The sequence below is a fragment of the Elaeis guineensis genome, chromosome 1 (assembly GCF_000442705.2).
Source record: "Elaeis guineensis isolate ETL-2024a chromosome 1, EG11, whole genome shotgun sequence".
NCBI lineage: Eukaryota > Viridiplantae > Streptophyta > Magnoliopsida > Arecales > Arecaceae > Elaeis > Elaeis guineensis.
In genome coordinates this window covers 167,680,993-167,700,947 of record NC_025993.2, presented here as the reverse complement: position 1 = coordinate 167,700,947, position 19,955 = coordinate 167,680,993, and the positions used below count along the sequence as shown (strand labels likewise).

General features: G+C 42.2%; 1 protein-coding gene across 2 annotated transcripts; it reads left to right on the top strand.

The window, feature by feature from the left end:
- The first annotated feature begins 2,184 nt into the window (after positions 1-2,184).
- Positions 2,185-11,095, top strand: LOC105060243 (homeobox protein knotted-1-like 2). 2 transcript variants are annotated; one of them, XM_010943856.3, is made up of 6 exons: positions 2,185-2,991; positions 7,270-7,390; positions 9,766-9,962; positions 10,040-10,171; positions 10,349-10,485; positions 10,577-11,095. In XM_010943856.3, the coding sequence occupies exons 1-6, from the start codon at positions 2,356-2,358 to the stop codon at positions 10,578-10,580; spliced, it is 1,227 nt and encodes a 408-aa protein (XP_010942158.1). In that variant the 5' UTR covers positions 2,185-2,355; the 3' UTR covers positions 10,581-11,095. The 2 variants fall into 2 exon arrangements, with proteins under 2 accessions (XP_010942158.1, XP_010942157.1); XM_010943855.4 differs by having other exon boundaries at positions 2,187-2,991; positions 10,569-11,095.
- Positions 11,096-19,955: the final 8,860 nt, after the last annotated feature.

Sequence of the window (19,955 nt, the reverse complement as noted above, 5' to 3'; positions counted from 1 at the left end):
TGAAAGGGATAGGCATTTTTGTTAAACCATGGGAATTGTTTTGATAGTGACCGGAGTGTTCCTTAGCTCAGTAATTTGTTGGTAAATTCATTGGTAATTGGTATCAATGACCTTGTTTCAGGTCCCACCCTACCTGATCTTTGACTTTGTTTTCTGTTTTATTCTTAAACACAAATTGTTCAATATAGTAAATATCCATCATAATTATAGCTACATATATCACAAATATTCGAATATAACCATTATTTAGTAATTATGTTGTTAGGCTAATTATGTAAACATAATTAATGCCTTTTATTTAATGTTGCCATTATTTATAAAAAAAATTCATGCTATAACAACGCAAACCAAAAAAAAAAAAAAATACTATTCATACTAGTTTGATGAGGAAAGGTTATGTGACTGGACTTTTTTTATGCTTCTGAACACCTCCATATTGCTGGACTTTAGAGCTGAATTACCCAACTTTAGAGCTGAGGTACCCTTTGAGGTGGACTGTTTTTTTTTTTCGGTAAAGTGTGAAAGTATCATACAGTAAAAGCTGATAAATACAAGGATGAAATAAAAACTAGAGCCAGCAAGCGCAAAAACCGGCTCAATCAGCAAAAACAAAAGCTGAACATGGAGTAGTGTACATAATAATTTGACTACACAAAAGGAAGAAACCCCTAACAGAGTATCGATACAGATCCTTTTTAGTATGATGGAATATATCAGCCAAAAACCAGCATTGAGATGTGGCCCATGAAGTAGAAGAATGTGCTAATTATACGTGAGTCAGCAACATTACATTTGAGAGTTCTGTATGAGTTGAAAAGAATAATGAAATATTTGGAGCCCTGTAACATATACAACAAAGCATATATAGGATTCATTGTATAAAGTTTCTGAGCTTGTATGTCAGTAAGAACAACCACTATACATTGTTTGAAGTACTGAAATATGTAGAAAAAAAAAAAAATACATATATTTTATTTTTCATTTTCCATGTACCATGAGCTGCCCCTTGCTCTTTCCTTTTTTTTTTTTTTTCCTTCAATTTCTCCATATTTACGTGCATCTCATGTGTCAACTTCTAATATGTATCGTACTTATTCTGCCATTTTTTTCTTAAACCACTTATGGCATTCATCTCAAAGATTTATTTGAGATTGCACTAAAAAAAAAAAAACCTCATTCTATTTTATGATACTAATGAAAAACATACACATGATTCTTGTCTACAATCACGCTCCAACTCCACGTCCGATCCCTGTCCTCCATGTAACGTAGACATGGGCCATGGAAGACACGATCATACAAGTCTATTGATGGCCACACTTCCACATCTCAGGTCGGGAAGAGGAGCCACATAGCAAGAGGAGCGCGGCTACATTAACATCCGGTATCATGCGAATTTTACGATGTTATCCTTCATGTGGGCGCAGAGCTGCAGGGCCGTACGCAAGGAACGTCATCTTCGATAATTCACCTTCCATCCCTCCCAGAGTTGGTTTATTCCTTCGCCATTAAAATAATATTATCAAAAGCGATCCCAGAGTACCTTTCCCAGGCTCGAATAATTGCCGGCAGCCTGCCCCAGCTGCGTAGGAGCCCTAGCCGGGGGACCACTCTCCCACTTCCCACGTAGCCCTCTCCGTCCTTCACCACGTGTCCTGCACCGTACGCAAGTGGGCCCCGCATCTCAGGACCACGCCCTAGTCGGGACCACCCTCCCTCTCCTATGCGTGGACCCTAGTCGGGTCCACACGGCGCGCGACAGGCGAGCCGCGTTGGAGCCGGTGGCGAATTCTGTATCTGACGTGTCCTTCTTTCGTTGGTCCATTCCTGCAGGCGTGCTTCATGCATGCGGTCCCTCGCCGAGTGGTCCTCGCCGCCTCCGGCCGCCGCGTGTCCTCCCCGTCGCTGTCCACCCTCGCCCTCCGATAATTTTATTAGCATTATTATAAAAGCCATAATTATTGTCCTCTCTCTCCCTCTTTCCCTCACCGGCCGGTAAACGGCTTAGCCTTAGCTCACCTCTCTCTCGCTAGCGCATATAGCATCACAAGGACTCTGACGGCGGCTGGGTTTTGGATTTGAGATCTGGGTGTTTGCCCTTGTCAGCGGTGTCCCCATCCCACGAGTCCCCTCCCTTATTATACCAATGATATTTTTCTTTTCCCTGTATCGAAGACCAACTAGTATTAAATCTTTGGCTCCTCGTGCTTTGCTATCAAAGCTACGACGTCCCTCTCGCTCTCTCTTTCCTGGTTTCTTTCTTTCCCTCGCTGATCGCTACTCGCTACTGGATCGGTCGGGACGCTGGGGTAACTGATGAGGTTTAGGTTTAGGTGAGGAGGGGATATTATTATTATGCCGTTCCACAACCACCTGGTGCACGAGATGGCGCTGCCGCCGTACGCGGAGCAGCAGCTGGGGGAGAGCGCGGCGGTGCTCAGAACCATGGCGGCGGGCTCCGACGAGGCGGTCGGGAAGGTGTCCGGCGGCGGAGGGGGAGGACCTTCGTGGCTCAGCAGCGCCGTCCTCCGGCAGCAGGGCCATCCGTACGGCGCCGACAGGAGCTTCCTCCACCTCCAGACCGCCTCCGACTCGTCCGCCTCCCCGTCGGCCGTCTCTCAGTGGCTCCCAAGGCCGCAGATGCGCGGCCCCGACGAGGAAAACCCCGTGTCCGGCGAGTCCATGATTGCGGCTGCGATGTCGCATGGTGGTAGAGGAGGAGGGTCGAGTGGCCAGGGCGGCGGAGCGGCGGAGGTGACGGCGGTGGGGGAGGGAACGTGGCAGAACGCGAGGTACAAGGCGGAGATACTGGCGCATCCACTGTACGAGCAGCTGCTAGCGGCGCACGTGGCGTGCCTGAGGATCGCCACCCCGGTGGACCAGCTGCCCCGGATCGACGCGCAGCTGGCCCAGTCCCAGCACGTCGTCGCCAAGTACTCCGTGCTCGGCGCTGCCGTCAACCCCGACGACAAGGAGCTGAACCAGTTCATGGTTTGTTCCAAATCTTCTCGAATTATGTTCTCTTCTCCTCTCTTCCTTCTGCTGTACTTTAATATTCCAAATTGTTCCTTCTGTTTATTCCTTTGATTTCTTGCTAATTAGTTTTGTATGTGATGTTAAATATATTAATTGCATATTATTTTTAAAGGGAAAAAAAACAAGCTGATGAGTCTTTACGTAGTATTTTTCGTTCTGGATGTGGGGATTGGGTGCTTGAGTATAGAAGAGAAATCAAGTGGAACTTAGTTTGGAGTGGCATGACTAGTTTCAGCACCGTTATAAGTTTGGGAGCAATTTGACAAGTATGCTGAAGGTTAGGAATAGAGGACCTTGAAGCAAGAAGTTACTTCGAGTTAGTCATTTTGTTTCCTGGGATCACAACTTAGGTCCAAGGCTCCCAAACTTGTCTTTTTCTGGATGGGAATGAATCCAACTCCAGCAAAAGAATTAGCTCATAACTTCTCTCTCTATCTCTCTCTCTCTCTCTTTCCTTTTTTCTTTTCTCCCGTTTTTTTCCTTTTTTTTTTTTTTTGGGCTAAAAGTAATAATGTACAAGAACGTGTCAGTAGCTTTTCCAGCAAACTAAATGCTAAGAACAACCAACAAGTTACGGACTGCATCAAGACCTGGCGATTAGCTGCTAGGCGGCACCACTAGCCACTTTCACCATATGTATTTTGTGGGGATTTAACCTACTAATAATTTCAATATTTGCTGGGTTTGCCTCATGTTTCATGTGATTGGGCTAGAAGTTGGTATTTTTCTTCATGCTATAACATACGACGTTTTTACTCAAGTTCTAGTAAGGTTGTTATGTTTTCAACTTCAGTGACATGTTGCTTGTTTAAAAGTTCTTCAAAAGAAGTGGAAAATAAAAAGAAACAGCGCTTTTCTAATTGGTCATGTTTGGTCACTAGTAATGAAGAGGAGTATCAGTTTGAGTTGCTTGAAGCTCAAAATTTCTGGGATTTCAGTTACATGGGAGTGCAGCTCTACTAAATCCCCACGACTGCCCTAACTGCAACTTGATCTAAAGGTCATGTTGGCCTTGGATTAGGTTGCAGCTTTTGAGCTTTCTTTTGGAGTAATGTTTCTGGGTCAAAATCTGGTACCAAGAAAATGTTGTTCATAACTGGTGCGCCATGTATTCCGAATAGATCGGTGCATTCACCGGGTTGGTGCAAGCCATGGGCTGGTCCTGGAGAAAAAGCTCTAACGCTTTATAATTAGTGGCCCTGAAGCTTTTTCTTAGTACTAAGGTTGTGCCCAAAGTATCTTTGTTCGCTTTTGGCACTAGTTGAGTATAATCCTGCAGTCCAAAAGAAGCACTGTAGTAGGGTTGTAGTAGCTAGATTTTCTGGGTACACAGCTACATGCAATCAAAGACACTTTTGACGAGGGAGGCATTTCAAGTCTTATATAAACTGATGAAATTTATGGACATTCTGGATGCATACCATTTTTCCTGTGGAACTTCAGGTGACTGTAATGCATATCAAATTATTATCAATGACTAGTTGATGATTTGCACAGTTCATCTGGCACTAAAAGCAAGTTCATGGATCAACATCTAAGCAACTTTCTTGCGGTTGATGATTTTTATTATAGGTTTCCTGGAATTTTCTAAAGTTCATGGCAAGACTTCACTTTCAGCTACCTAGAGAAATAGATCCCCAACACCTTATAAGCTCCGTGTCCCTAGACACTGGTACTTTCATCTAAGTTCAAAAAAATTCTTTAAATAAAAAAGAGCTTGAGTCTTGTTATCCAAATTTGACTCTGACATAGAGACTAATATGTTATTCTATGGGTTAACTTTCCTCTATTTACGGTTTTGATAGAGGTCATTATTAATAACGCCTATTTAAAAAGCAATGTCTCACTTGAGTACTACTTTACTAGGTAAGACGCACTTAAAGTGTACGTGATGCTGAAATGATGTCAGAATACATCGTTAGTCATTCTCATATATACTGAATTTAAGTAAAGATTGTTCAACAAGATCAATATGACGATAGACAGACTAAATTTGAACATTACAATGAGCTTGCAAGAATTGAGAATTAAGAGATCTCTTTGCAAATTGAGGAATAGAAAGAAAAGAGGTGCTGTAGAAATTGAATATGTAGTTCTTGTTGCTGCGAGACTCAAAATTTGAGGCTGGGGCAAATCGGACGAAGCCGAGCTGGAGATCGGTAGCAGTCCGATTTGAAATGCCTTCGAGAAAACCTACAAAACAAGTCAAGAATCGGGTGGGGATCCTCTGGTTCTTGACTTGTTTTGCAGATTTTCTCGAAGGTATTTCAGATCGGGCTGCTACCGACCTCCAGTTCGGCTTCGTTCGATCTGTCCCAGTCTCAGATTTTGAGTTTCGTAGCAACAGATTGGTGCTAGAGGAAGGAGATTACCCTCAATGGATTGTAGGACTCATTTCGCCTAAACATCACTCAGTGGGAGTACACAGACACGGACACGGTGTGTAGAGTACACATATTTTCTTTTGACTGGAGGGGGCTATGTTGTGGTGTAGAAGAAAAGACATCATTAGTTCTACATTGGTTGAAGCTAAGGAAAAATCTAGCTTATATAGGAAGGGACCATTCTTCTCACGTGAGGCGTCTTTTAAGGGACAAGATGATGAGGTCCAAAATGGTCCATACAGCCCCCGGACTATGGGCCGTAGGTCAAAGCGGACAATACATCACGTGCCGAGCCATGAGCCGTTGACTGCAATAATTATTTACTTATATAATCAAACGTGAAGAGAGTCTACTTTCTTCTACGATTATCCATCACCAACAATTTTAATCATTTAAAGTGCATCTTTGAGTTATCCAAAAATTTTGTCAGGGAGAATCATCCATTTCTATAACCCATCTAAGACAAACATTGAAGAAGCAACTTCCTAGAACCTATATTCAAAGTTTGGGAATTTAAATATTCCCCGGAGAGGTTGGCTTAGATGGTTTCTCTCTTGTATAAGAAAATCGTCTCATAGTGGCCTCACTTGGGGCTAAAGAATAATTCCAACCATTTATTATTTTGACAATGCTTCAACGTGGTGCAAATAGAACCTTGAGTCAGTAAAAATAAATCATTGGCCAATTGTTAGACCACTTGAATGTCAAGTTTGTAGCTGAAGCAATTGATCATATATACATGCATGCATGCATCCGTACATACCAATGTACATAAATATATGGTGGAAAGAATCTTCAAATCTTTTGTTAAACTTGGACTCGTATGATGAGAACTTCAGAAATCCAATTTTTTGTTCAAGTTAGGCACAATTCTGAAGGATCTCTGAAATGCATTTACTTCTGCGAGATACACCAGGACAGTTTGATTTAGATATTGAGAAAATGTACATGTATGATTGATTGTGTTAAGTGTTGCGTGTTAACCAAAAACAAATAATATTATTATTTGAACTAATTTAAAACTCAATATTTAAACTTGACACATGAAATTTGTGATAGCTAAGTGTCTTATGCATAAGTTTTTTATGTTCATATTTGAGTTTCCAGAGGAACTTGATGGTAAGGGAATTTCCTGCTTGTATTTCGTTGGTGCACCACAGTACATGGTTATCATCCAGGATTTCATAAAATGGTGAGTTTTTTTTCATCTGTTGCCAGATTTCTGTGTGATCAAGTGAATTCACCGTTTGTAGGAACCCATAACAGAGTCGCAGGATTTTGACCGTTAATGTAAGTGAAGCAGAAAAAATTTAGGTCATTCACTACCGGACAGTTTGGTAACCGATACTGTTTAGGAATCTCTATCATTTCCTTTTCCCCCCATTTTTGGCTGTGGTGGTTCTCCATTTAAAATTCAATGAACATTTCCAATATTTTACTAACTAAAATGATTTGGCAAGAAGTTTAGCCTTAAAAGAGATAATTCTTAGTATAAAAACAAAAGAAAATTTAAAGTCATATCATATCCATGCTTAATAATATGTCAACCAAAAGAAAATTTAAAGGCATAGTCTTTGTTAACCTAAAAAGAGATAATTCTTGGTACAAAAAACAGCTAAAAAGTTTCATAGATAGTAACAATGACACGTAAATCCCTGTTTCGATATGCTCTTAGCTTGTTATTGATCATACTATGTAGGTCTTTCATTTCATAAGCTCACGTCTCTGCTGCACATCGCAATTCTTAACTTGAGCAGAGCACTTGAACAAAATAATGATTTGCTACCATGATTTAGTTTTTGATTCATCATATCCTGGTGTCTGATTCCTAGTTTCTTATCATGCTTAGACACACTATGTCTTGTTGCTCTGTTCCTTCAAAGAGCAACTACAACAGCATGTTCGTGTTCATGCGATGGAAGCAGTGATGGCCTGCTGGGAGCTTGAGCAATCTCTACAGAGCCTGACAGGTGACTTCCTCATTCTGTTTCGATTTACCTAGATCCTCATGCCATCTGCATACCATGTGGAATTGAGTTTTATGAATACCCAGGGAATTTTTGGCTCACACTACACTATTGGTGAAAGTCGACAAATCCAACCACATCTACGTACTCCCTTCATCCAGTCTCGAGTTTACCAAGAATATGTAAAGGCCGGGGGGTGGGACATTTTCTAGGCACTTCATACTGTAGGGAAATAAAAATCTGCTGAAGGAGACCTCCTTGCCCTCTGTCCGAAGTCAGCTCTCAGCAAGCTGTTCTGGCCTAAGGCAGTGAAGAAGGCGGTGCACATACGTTATAGGCAGCTCAAAATTATAGCTAAATTGACATGTTTATCAGACAGCGCTATCAAATTGATGAGATCTTAGCGTTTACCATTTAGAGTAAAAAACAGCCATATGTCAGGGCAATAGACCTCTTTATTTGTGGTGAACTAACTGCAGTCTAACTAGATCAATTTGGTGGCACATCCGCTGTCTATCAGTAGTTCAGAGAATTGTTCCAGAAACCTAGTTTTAATATGAATGGCTTCCCTCTTTCTTTAATCTTCATTCTGGAAACATTTGAGAGCTTCTCATATGAACACGACTTCTTTGCCAGTTTCACTTGCTTCATCAAAAGACTTTCTATTAAGCATCCAGTATTCTTCAATGCTTTCAAGATCGCACCAGAAAAGCTGATAATAGGCATCCAGTATTCTTCAACGCTTTCAAGATCACACCAGGAAAGCTGTTTTCGTCAGCATGAAACTTGTGGCATTGCACATCTTGCCAAATTGGGAACAAGTATGATTGCTTTTCTTCATAAGCGGAACAACATCTAATTTAGTCTTCAGAGATATCCATGATTGGTTCCATTGCAGTTCAACCTAAAGACTAGAATAACATATTTTTGGTCTCAAATTATAAATAAATACCAGTCTTTAAGCCTGCTAGAGGCCTAGATACACCAAGCTGCTTAAAGATCTTCCACACAGTACCACACTGAGAAAGGGAAAAAAATAAGAAGAGGGTGGTGCTTTATTTGGCACACTTTGGCACATGGCTTATGACCAGTTAGTGAAAATTCTCTGTCCAGAGCTGGCTATGACATATGAGCTCCTTTTTCTCAAGTTGAATCTGACACTGACAATATTCTCCATCCTGATTTGTTATTAATTTGCTCTTTTTATGCAATGTATTGGCAACTGCCATTTAACCTTGCTACCAGGAATTGGCTTCCTTGGCCGGTGCCAAGCCAAGAATTTATTGCAGCTGGAGAGCAAATCAGGAATTTTTTTTGTGAATGTATCTATCTATGCAATTGCGGAGCACTAAGTTCCACTACCATCTTTCCTTGATGCTAAAAGTAAATATTTTTGTGCGTGTTTCATGCATTGTGAGGACTCAATATTTGATTTTTAAGTTCAGGGCGATGACCCACAATACATTCTTATTAAAAAGTTGTCGTTCTTGTCCTTAGATTTCAGATCATGCCGTTCTCATAATTCCATACTGCTTATTTAATGCCTATATGCTGTTGTGTTGGTTGCAGCCGTTCAGACCTTATGAAAGGGTCGATTTTATTAGGCAATAACTCCTATGATAGTCTAAGTTGATCATGCAAGGCCCTTGGAATGCACATAAGGTTCCTTACCTTGGATTAAGGTTTTAAATTAGCACTGTTCTCAAAAAAAAAAAGAAAAGAAAGGGTTTTAATTTAACACTAAGGCCCTTGGAATGCACATAAGGTTCCTTACCTTGGATTAAGGTTTTAAATTAGCACTGTTCTCAACAAAAAAAAAAGAGAGAAAGGTTTTAATTTAACACATCTACACTCTGCTGTAGTTTTGGAAGAGATGGTAGATCTCAAGATTTTTTACTTTTAGTCTTGTTTCATATTTTCCATAATGGTCTGATAGTTGTCTTGTTGAATCCACCATTAAAATTATCTTCTCAAAATAGTCATCTATTTTCTGCTCCAATCAATTCATACATGTAATAATGTTCCTGCTTATCAAGGTACAGGATCTTCAAATGATGCATCGGTTATGTGATACAGAAAGCTGCTACAAAACCATAATTTACCATTTATTTCCTTAAATAAGGCCCAGAGACATAAGAAACATATTGTAACTAAACATCTTCTTTAGTCAATGCATTAGGCTCAATGCTAAAGTCCTCCTGCTTCAAGATAAGACTGCTACTCAAAATTGCATATTGTTATGGAAAAAAAATGCTGCCATTGGTCGACATGTTCATGAACACATCAATAATTATAGATTAATTTTGAGAAGGTCTTATACTTTTGACAGGATTGTTTACTGAGGAGCTTTTAGTTTTTTAAAATTGCGAAATATGTAGGTGTCTCTCCTGGTGAAGGTACAGGCGCTACCATGTCTGATGATGATGATGATGACCAAGCAGACAGTGACACCAACTTGTTCGATGAAAGTTTCGATGGGCCTGATAGCATGGGGTTTGGTCCTCTTCTTCCTACCGAGAGTGAACGGTCATTGATGGAGCGCGTCAGGCAAGAGCTGAAGAATGAGTTGAAGCAGGTAAGGAAGCACCATGGAAGTAGAATGTTATGGCAGTAGCATTATCTATGGGTTACTGAAAGTTCTTCAAATTGTAGGGTTACAAAAATAAGATTGTAGACATTCGAGAAGAGATCCTGCGTAAGCGAAGAGCTGGAAAACTCCCTGGAGGTACCACTTCTCTTTTAAAGTCTTGGTGGCAGTCTCACTCTAAGTGGCCCTACCCAACAGTGAGTAATGATATATTCATTCAGTTCTCCAAATTTCGAAGCCAATAATACAATACATTCCTGTGCCTTTTTTGCTTCCGTGCACATTTTATTATGGGTTCTTTTTGTATTGTTTGCATTGTGTTCTCTCCTGTGTTTGCCTCTTTGTCCTCAAGCTGGTTATTATCGTTTGTTCAGGAAGATGACAAGGCGCGACTGGTGCAGGAGACAGGTCTGCAGCTAAAGCAGATCAATAACTGGTTCATCAACCAAAGGAAGAGGAACTGGCACAGCAATCCCGCATCCACCACTGCACTGAAGAGTAAACGCAAAAGGTATTCTAAAGTGGGCTTCTACATTAATTAGAATGCTGCAACTGTTAAGAGCATTCTGCTTATTTTTAAATTTGAATAAGAAGTAATGCAGGTGACAACAATGCCGAACACTTCATGTAAGATGATGATGGTAGATGTTAACAGCCTCAAAACTGTTGGCAGCAGAGTATATGTAAAAACAACAGATCTCAAAGATGGGCTGAACGAGATTGTCACATATAAACTACTCCATGGTTTCTAAGGAAAGCTGGTGCCATATTGGGAGAAACCATCGTAGTTCTACAAGCACTTGGTATCCTTATATACATCAGCTTTACAGGTATCTAGCCATGCCATTGCATGAACTGGTAACGTCGGTAGCGCCTAAAAGGTCAGAGTATAGCAATTACAATGCCAGAAAAATGTGTGGAACTTATTTCCTCCATTGATAGATTCAGTTCTTGTTTGCCACGCTACATTTCTCTGAATAAGGAGGTGTTCATGTGCAGTATAATTATTTTTCAGTGCTTCTTCGTGCGGTGAACCATAGTGAGTTTATTGTGCTTTTGCTTGTCAATGAACTATTGGTTGAAGAAAGTAAGATATGGATGCTATGTTTCTGGATTTTAAATTCACACCGAGTTCTCTTGTTCTACTTGTGCCAAAATTTTTATTTTATTTATTGGCTATCCGGGGACATTGTCCTTTAATGCATCAGCTGAGACATAGGAAGTACCATTTGCTGACACCATTGGTGGATGGAGTTGCATGGTAATGATTAATTGTATGTTTTGGTTATCATTTTTCTGATTGGAGCTACCCTGTAGTAAGATTAGATTATGCATGCATTCTGGCATTTCATCTGACTTGCATATCTTGGTTGCTTTTGTTTTCCTTTGAGGTATAACATTTCTGGTCTTGTTCAAAGTCTCTTTGACATTATGCCTTGAAAAAGTTTTAATATTTCTCATTTGCTTGGTTCGATGAAACTAGTGAACCGTCCACATGGTAAGTTGGATTGATACAAAATCAAATACAATGTGCTTGAAATAGAAAAGCTGATTGGCCGTTGGATCACCTCCGGATGGTAAGTTGGACCAACACATTCTCTGGCCGTTGGATCACCTCCGGATGAATGCTGAACCATTCGATCGCACCTTGGTCCACGATAGCACCGCATGAGCTGCGAGAAACCATGGGAAAACCAACTTCAGTCCATAATGGATCGCGAGAAACCAGCGAAAAATATCCGCTCGATCCATAGAGCCTCCCATGGACCGCTGGTCCACGCATCGTGCATGGATCGTGTGGAGTCATGCGAGCTGCACCTGTGCGTGCCCGCCTGGGCCTGGGCCGCACACCGTGCGCACGCACGCATGTGCCAGGCATGGCTGCACCACCGTCGGCTTCCACTAGCCCACCGTCGGCCTCCGTCGCCGTTCGACTCCGTTCGTCATCTTAGATCTCGCTGTGGGCTCCTTGTGGATCGAATTCGAGATATCTTTTTCTAACAATCTCCATCTCGACTCGACATTCGATCTCCATCTGACTTTAGAGCTTTTGGATCTCCTCGCCTCCATGTCCTAGGGCAAATGCTTGCTATTCATGGATGGACAAATATGAGAGTCGAGTCAGACTGCTCAATCCCATCTCCGTCATATGCTGTGCACCTCACAGCACCTTTTGACCTGAAATTTGCTCGGGATAGTAGCCTCCTGGTGACGTCACTTATCCTCCTCCCGACTCTCCCATTTCGTGCTCGATTCATCTCCATCTGGAGCTCCATCTCGCATTGGGCTTCCACTGGCATCCTCCATGTAGATGGATCCTCCTTGCATAAGAGAGCATCGATCAACCCTTCACGATTGATCTTCATCTTGATTGTGTCTGTCTTCTCCATTTTTAATCTTGCTCACCATCACGGTAATTTGTGCTGGTACCGTTTGGCTCTGATACCAATTATGGGGATTTCTAGTCAAGACACCACTACCACAGAACTTTTTCAATACCATTCGGTGCAACAGAAAGAAAGAAGAAAACAATACAGGGAATATAATCAAATATGTGGAACAGCTCAAGTGCTGCTTCCATGAGGCATACAAGCTTCGTTAGGAGAAAGAAACAATACAAGAGGAGAACATCCATTCTTAACTCTCTGTATACATACCTCTCTCAACTAGAAGCTACCCTCACAAAAGCATTCTCAAAAGTCCCTCCAAGAGATCCTCTCATAGGCTTGCCAGTATCAGGATCCTCGATGCCCTTGGATGCTTCCTGTGGAGCGAATCGCTACATTGTGCCTCTATGTAGCTACTCTGTCTGATGCTCTACTAGGCTCTCCCTGCGTTTGCTCTGTCTGCTGCACACACTCGATGCTCTGCCGGACTCCTTCCAATGGCTGCATGAGCCTCCCACGCACTGATGCCTCTGCTGATAGCTGGATTCCTCACGGCTACACATAGCGTCCTCTCGATTCTTCATTGGCCACAAGGCCCTTTAAAGGCCTAAAACCATACCTGATCAAAGACCCTCTCCTGATCGGACTTGAGAAGCTTAGCCACTGTTTGATCCAAGTCAGAAGCCATCTCATTTGTCGGATCGTGCTTGATCACATCCGATCAAGCTTCCCAGCCTTCAAATCAAGATCGGCACATTCTCTGACCATTGGATCACCTCCAGATGAATGCTGAACCATCCTATCGCGTCCTGGTCGATGATAGCACCATATGAGCCACAAGAAACCACTGAGAAACCTTCTCTAGTCCATGATGGATCGTGAAAAACCAGTGGAAAATGTCCGCCTGGGCTTGGGCCGCGCACTGTGCCTGCCCACGCATGTGCGGGCCTGGTTGCACCGTCGTCGGCCTCCACTAGCCCACTATCCGCCTCCGCTGCCCTATAGGCCGTACCACCTGTTTCGAACTTCTCTCGCCTGTATCTTCACCGTCTGAACTCCGTTTGGGCTGATCTTAGACTCATTGGACTCCGTTCATCATTCTGGACCTCACTGTGGGTTCCTTATAGATCGAATTTGAGATTTTTTTTTAACAATCTCCATCTCGACTCGACATTCGACCTCCACCTGACTTTAGAACTTCTGAATCTCCTCACTTTCATACCCTAAGGCAAATGCCTACTATTCATAGATGGACAAATATGAGAGTCAAGCTAAGTCGTTCGATCTCATCTCCATCATATATTATGTACCTCACAGTACCTTCTAACCTGAGATCTGCTTGGGATAGTAGCCTCCTGGTGACGTCACTTATCCTCCTCCTGAGTCTCCCATTTCATGTCCGATCTATCTTCATCTGGAGCTCCACCTCGCATTGGGCTCCCACTGGCATCCTCTATATAGACGGCTCCTCTTTATACAAGAAAGTATCGATCAATCCTTCATGATTGATTTTCATCTTGATTGTGCTTGTCTTCTTCATCTTCAATCTTGCTCACCACCATCACAATCTGCACTGGTACCGTCTGGCTCTGATACCAATTATTGAGATATCTGGTCAGGACACCACCATCGCAGGACCTTTCAATATCACTTGGTGCAGTAGGAAGAAAGAAGAAAATAATACAGAGAACACAATCAGGTACATAGAATAGCTCAAGTGCTTTTTTCATAGGGCAGGCAAGTTTCACTAGGAGAAAGAAATAATACAGGAGGAGAACACTCACTTTCAACTCTCTATATACATACCTCTCTCAATTAGAAGCTACCCTCATAAAAGCTCTCTCAAAAGTCCCCCCAAGAGATCCTCTCATAGGCTTGCCAGTACCAGGGTCCTCGATGCCCCTGGACGTTTTCTGTGGAGCGAATCGCTACATTGTGTCTCTTTGTAGCTACTCTGCCTGACACTCTACTAGGCTTTTCTTGTGTCTGCTCTGTCTGCTGCACACACTCAATGCTCTGTCGGACTCCTTTCGATGGCTGCACGAGCCTCCCATGCACCGATGCCTCCACTGATAGTCAAATTCCTCACGGCTCCACACAGCATCCTCTCGATTCTCCATTAGCCACAAGGCCCTTTAAAGGCCTAAAACCATACCTGATTGAAAACCCTCTCCTGATCAGACTCTAGAAGCTCATCCACTGTTTGATCCAAGTCGGAAGCCATCTTATCTGTTGGATCACGCTTGATCACGTCCGATCAAGCTTCCCAGCCTTTAAATCAAGATCGACACATTCCCTGGCCATTGGATCACCTGCAGATGAATGCTGAACCATCTGATCAGGCCCTGGTCCATGATAGCACCGCATGAGCCCAAGAAACCACTGGGAAACCATCTCTAGTCCACGATGGACCACGAGAAAGCAGTGGGAAATGTTCGCCCGATCCACATAGCCTCCCATGGACCGCCGGTCCACGCATTGCGTGTGGACCGCGTGGAGTCACGCAGGCTGTGTGTGCATGCGTCTGCCTGGGCTTTGGCTACGCACCGTGCGTGCCCGTGCTGGTCCGCGTGCCTGCGTATTTGCTGGGCCTGGCTGCGCTGCCACTGGCCTCCGCCGCCCTGTAGACCGTACCATTTGCTTCGAGCTTCTCTTACATGTATCTTCATCATCTGAACTCTATTTGGACTGTTCTTAGGTTCGTTGGACTCCATTCGTTATCCTGGACCTCACTATGGGCTTCTTGTGGATTGAATTCGAGATATTTTTTCTAATAATAAATATATATATACACACACACACACATTGTCTGTACTAATATTAGTGGTCTGGGTCCATGAGGTTTGTTAGATAGATTAATTGCCTTAGTACTTCAGCCCAAGAGCGTAAATAACAAAAAGCCGACAGGATTATATTGTAGACGGTCCAGCGGCCGACGGTATGATGGACTATTATGATGACTATATGGAGTGGTATCGTCGCATTACGCGTCGATTCATTTATCGTGGTGGAGCGATAATTGATTATCTTGTGAGGTTTCATATTTTATCTGTAATTTTCTATGACTAACATATATTTATTTGTTTACTGCTGAGCGTGTTGTTTATGTCAGAGTGACAATTTGGCAAGAATTCATCATTTGGCTCGTTTAGACTCGTTAGCCACATCCGAATAGCTCATCCAGGATATTTGTGCTTCAGGCCTCCACATCGTCGAACAGTATGCTCGTATCTCCATCGATATCCACGATCATGGCCATGGTACTGTAGAGTCTACACCTTCACCTTTCATGCATCCCTCATCATCAGGAGCACCTACATTGCATAAAAGAGGTACCAGACAATATTGTTCATCATCATTTTCAATTCTAGATCTTCCATCGTTCAGTTCATATATACCCTCGTCCGTGTATATGCATGACGATATGACCCAGTTTCAGTCCACAGAGGAGATTGCAACATATTTTGAGTATGCAGCGATCGAGTATGAGGGATCGAGTGAGGGTCCGATGGAGTATCGTATGTAGTCGCACGAGGGACCGACTCAGGGTTTGGGCGAGCATCATATCGAGGAGCACGATGGTTCGATCGAGGGTCCAGACGAGCATCGTATGGAGGATCGAGTGAGGCTCTACCTATGGGTCGTCAAGTACAACCTACAAGAAAGAAGCGAAGACCACCTTGTGGAACATGATGTATATATTTTTGTTTTTTCATGTTTGTAGGACGTATGGATATGAAAGTCATGGGATATTTTATTATATTACATTAATGAGTGCGTTAGATTTTTAAATTAAAGTGCTCTTGATAATTTAATAAAAATATTTAAAAAATTATCAAAAATTATATTGTGGCACGCTAGCCCGAATCGATCGACCGCCTGAGAAATCTGATCGATCATTGCAAATCGAGCCGACCGATTGAGTCCGAAACCATAGATCGATCGACGATGTGGCACACAAGCCATGTCGAATCGAGCCGACTGCCTGAAAATTTTGGTCGACCGCTGCAAACTAAGTAGACCGATTGAGTCTAAAATCTTAGGCCGGTCGATCATGTGGCACGCAAGCCGTGCCGAACCAATCGACTGCTTGAGAAATTCGATCGACTGTTGCAAACCGAACCAACCAATCGAGTCCGAAACCACAGGTCGATCAATGATGTGGCACGCAAGCCGTACTGAACCGAGCCGATCGCTTGAGAATTTCGATCGACCGCTGCAAATCGAGCCAACCGATCGAGTCCGAAACCTTAGATCGATTGACCACATGGCATGCAAGCCATGTCGAATCGATCGATCGCATGAGAAATCGATCGATCGTTGTAAATCAAGCCGACTGATCGACTTCGGATCTCAGGCCGATCAACCATGTGGCACGCAAGCCGTGCTGAACCGATCGACCATCTGAGAATTTCGATCGACCACTGCAAATCGAGCCGATCGATCGACTTCGGATCTCTGGTCGGTCGATTGCGTGGCACGCAAGCTGTGCCGAACTGGTTGACCGCCTAAGAATTTAGGTCGACCGTCGCAAATCGAGCCGATCGATCGACTCCGAATCCTCAGGTCGGTCGACCGCGTGGCATGCAATCTGTGCAAGACCGATCGATCGCCTCAGAATTTTGATCGACTGTGGCCCACTGAGCCAATCGATCGACCCCGAAATGTTAGGCTGGTTGACCAAGAGACCACTTTCCCTTGCTTGCGGTCGATCGGCCTAACATTCAGGGGTCGATCGATCGGCTTGATGGGCTACAGTCGATCGAAATTCTCAAACGGTCGATCGGTCCGACACAGCTTGCGTGCCATGCGATCGATCGGCTTGAAGATCCAGAGTCGACTGATCGGCTTGGTTTGCGATGGTCGATCGAAATTCTCAGGCGGTCGATCGGTTTGGCACGGCTTGCGTGCCACGCGATCGACCGACCACAGATCCGGAGTCGATCGGTCAGCTTGGTTTACAGCGATCGATCGATTCGGCATGGCTTGCAAACCATGTGATCGACCGACCTGAAGTTCTGGACTCGATCGATTGGCTCGATTTGTAGCGATTGACTGGAATTCTCAGGCGATCGGCTCAGTTCGGCATGGTTTGCATGCCACATCGTCGATCGATCGGTGGTTCCAGACTCGATCGGTCGGCTCGGTTTGCAATGATCGATCGAATTTCTCAGATGGTCAATCGATTGCGTGCCATGTGGTCAACCGGCCTAAGGTTTCGGACTCGATCGGTCGGCTCGATTTGCAGCGGTCGATCGAAATTCTAAAGCGGTCAGCTCGGTTCGACATGGCTTACATGCCACGTCGTCGACTGACCTGTGGTTCCAGACTCGATCGGTCAGCTCGGTTTGCAACGATCGATCGGAATTCACAGATGGCTTGCATGCCACAGTTCAATTTTTTTCTAATTTTTTGATTTTTTATTAAAATTATAAAATTTTAACCAACTTTCAATATATTTGTTAAATTATAAATTTTTTCTTAATTTTTTTTATAATTATTCATTAAACACTAATTATTTGATTAATCACTTTGCTGATAAAATCATATCTTAAATTTCACATAATTTTGGTCATATTACAACATTTGTCATCTAGAATAATAGCAACAAAAGAAAGGTACATATGCATACATCAAACCAAAGTACATTTATCTAAACATAAATGAAGAAGATGGTAGATCTTCGGGTGAAGCCTCATGTACTGCTACTAATCGCTGAAGTTTAATCATCCGGAGTAGGGTCTTGTTGTGGTGGAGAAAATTGACGATAAAAATACTGTACGAACTGATCAAATCGTCCAAAACCCTCATCCGATCAGGCACCCAACTGTGCAAATCTCTCATCCAACCGAGAATCCATATGTGCAAAGCTCTCGCTAATAGATATCTCCAATGCATTTATGCGAGTAGATAATGCATGCTGATCGGATGATTGTTGATCAGATTGTGTAGCATGTGTGGGCTGCTCTCTGTCGGTAGGCTGACCACCTCATTCACCGCCATGTTCTTTTTCATCTACTATAAACATACGCATCCATATCCCATCATGAAATGTATACCCCGTATGCCTCAGAGATGCATGATTGTAAATATCACTACGTTTAACCTTGACAACTTCATCATTAGCCGTGATGTGGACATCAAATGCTTCGAATATAGCAGTCAGAACAGCTCCATATGTAAGATGGTTTTTGAACTTTGAAAACATTCATTCATATAAAACATCATTAAATAGGGCAAATTAATCCTATCATCTGAAAGAACCATTCTGAGGAGATAAACATTTAAATATGATACATGTTCTCTATGACCTCCTCTGGTTAGAAAATTAAACGTAAAGATATGATGGATTAACCTAGTTTCAAGTGGTAATAGATTTGCATCAGGTTTAGCGGTCGCACTTATATGGTCGTCAAAAATAGTTCTAACACAGGAAGTATAGTCTAATACTGGATGATTCCAAACAGTACTACTATTAAAAAATCTATTACCATCTGATGGAATATCTAAAATTTGATCTAGAACTTCACAATCAAATTCGATCAATTATTCTTTAACATACGATAAAATGGAACAAGACTTATTATTAAAACTAAAATTACTATAAAAATAGTGAACCAGAGTAGGATACGTTGGCTTGTTGAGCGTAATCATAGATAGCTAACCCATCCTTTCAAATAAAAATTTAATACAAAAATCACTAAAACTATTTCAATCGACTATTCTACCTCCTACAATTTTTCTTTCAGAAAAATTTAATTGAGATTTTTCACTATCCTCACTATCCAGAAACAAGAACTCTTCATACCTATGAGATGGTTGCTTTCCTTTCTCTACTCGAGCCCTCTTTTCTTTCGATAAAACTCTACTTTTTTTTGAAATCATAATCGGTTTTAAGAAGGGGATCAGAATATATAGACTAATGCTAAAAAAATTTCTAAAAATCTCAATAAGGAGTAGGAAGGGTGAGGAGTGGACTTGAAGAGAGGGTGGGGCATGGATTTAAAAAGAATGAATTCGTAGGTTGAACACACAAATTTAAGTAAAATTTAAATAAATTTGTGAGTTCAACCCACGAATTCATGAACGGATGGAAATTTTGAATGAATTTGTGGGTTGAACCCATGAATTCAGGTGTACTTCTCGAACGGGTGAGAAATTTGAATAAATTTATGGGTTCAACTCACGAATTCATAAAATTTTTAATAAATTTATGGGTTGAACCCATGAATTCATGAATTTATGGATTCAACCTAGAATTGATTGGAAAGTTTGAATTCGTGGGTTCAACCCACGAATTTTGTTGAAATTTTAAAAAAAAAAATTTTGTTGACAATGAATTCGTGGGTTGAACCGATGAATTTATTTGGTTAATTCGTGACTCCAACCCACGAATTTAAATTTTAAAATTCGTGCAAATAGTCCAGCTAGATCAGAGAATTCGTGGGTTCAACCTACAAATTTTTCATGTGGGCTGTGAATTCGTGGGTTGAACTCACGAATTTATCTGACACGGCCCATCAATGATAGTTCCGTAAGTACTTTTTCAAGTACCATATTTTCAAAATTTTTTATTAAAAATATATTATTTTAA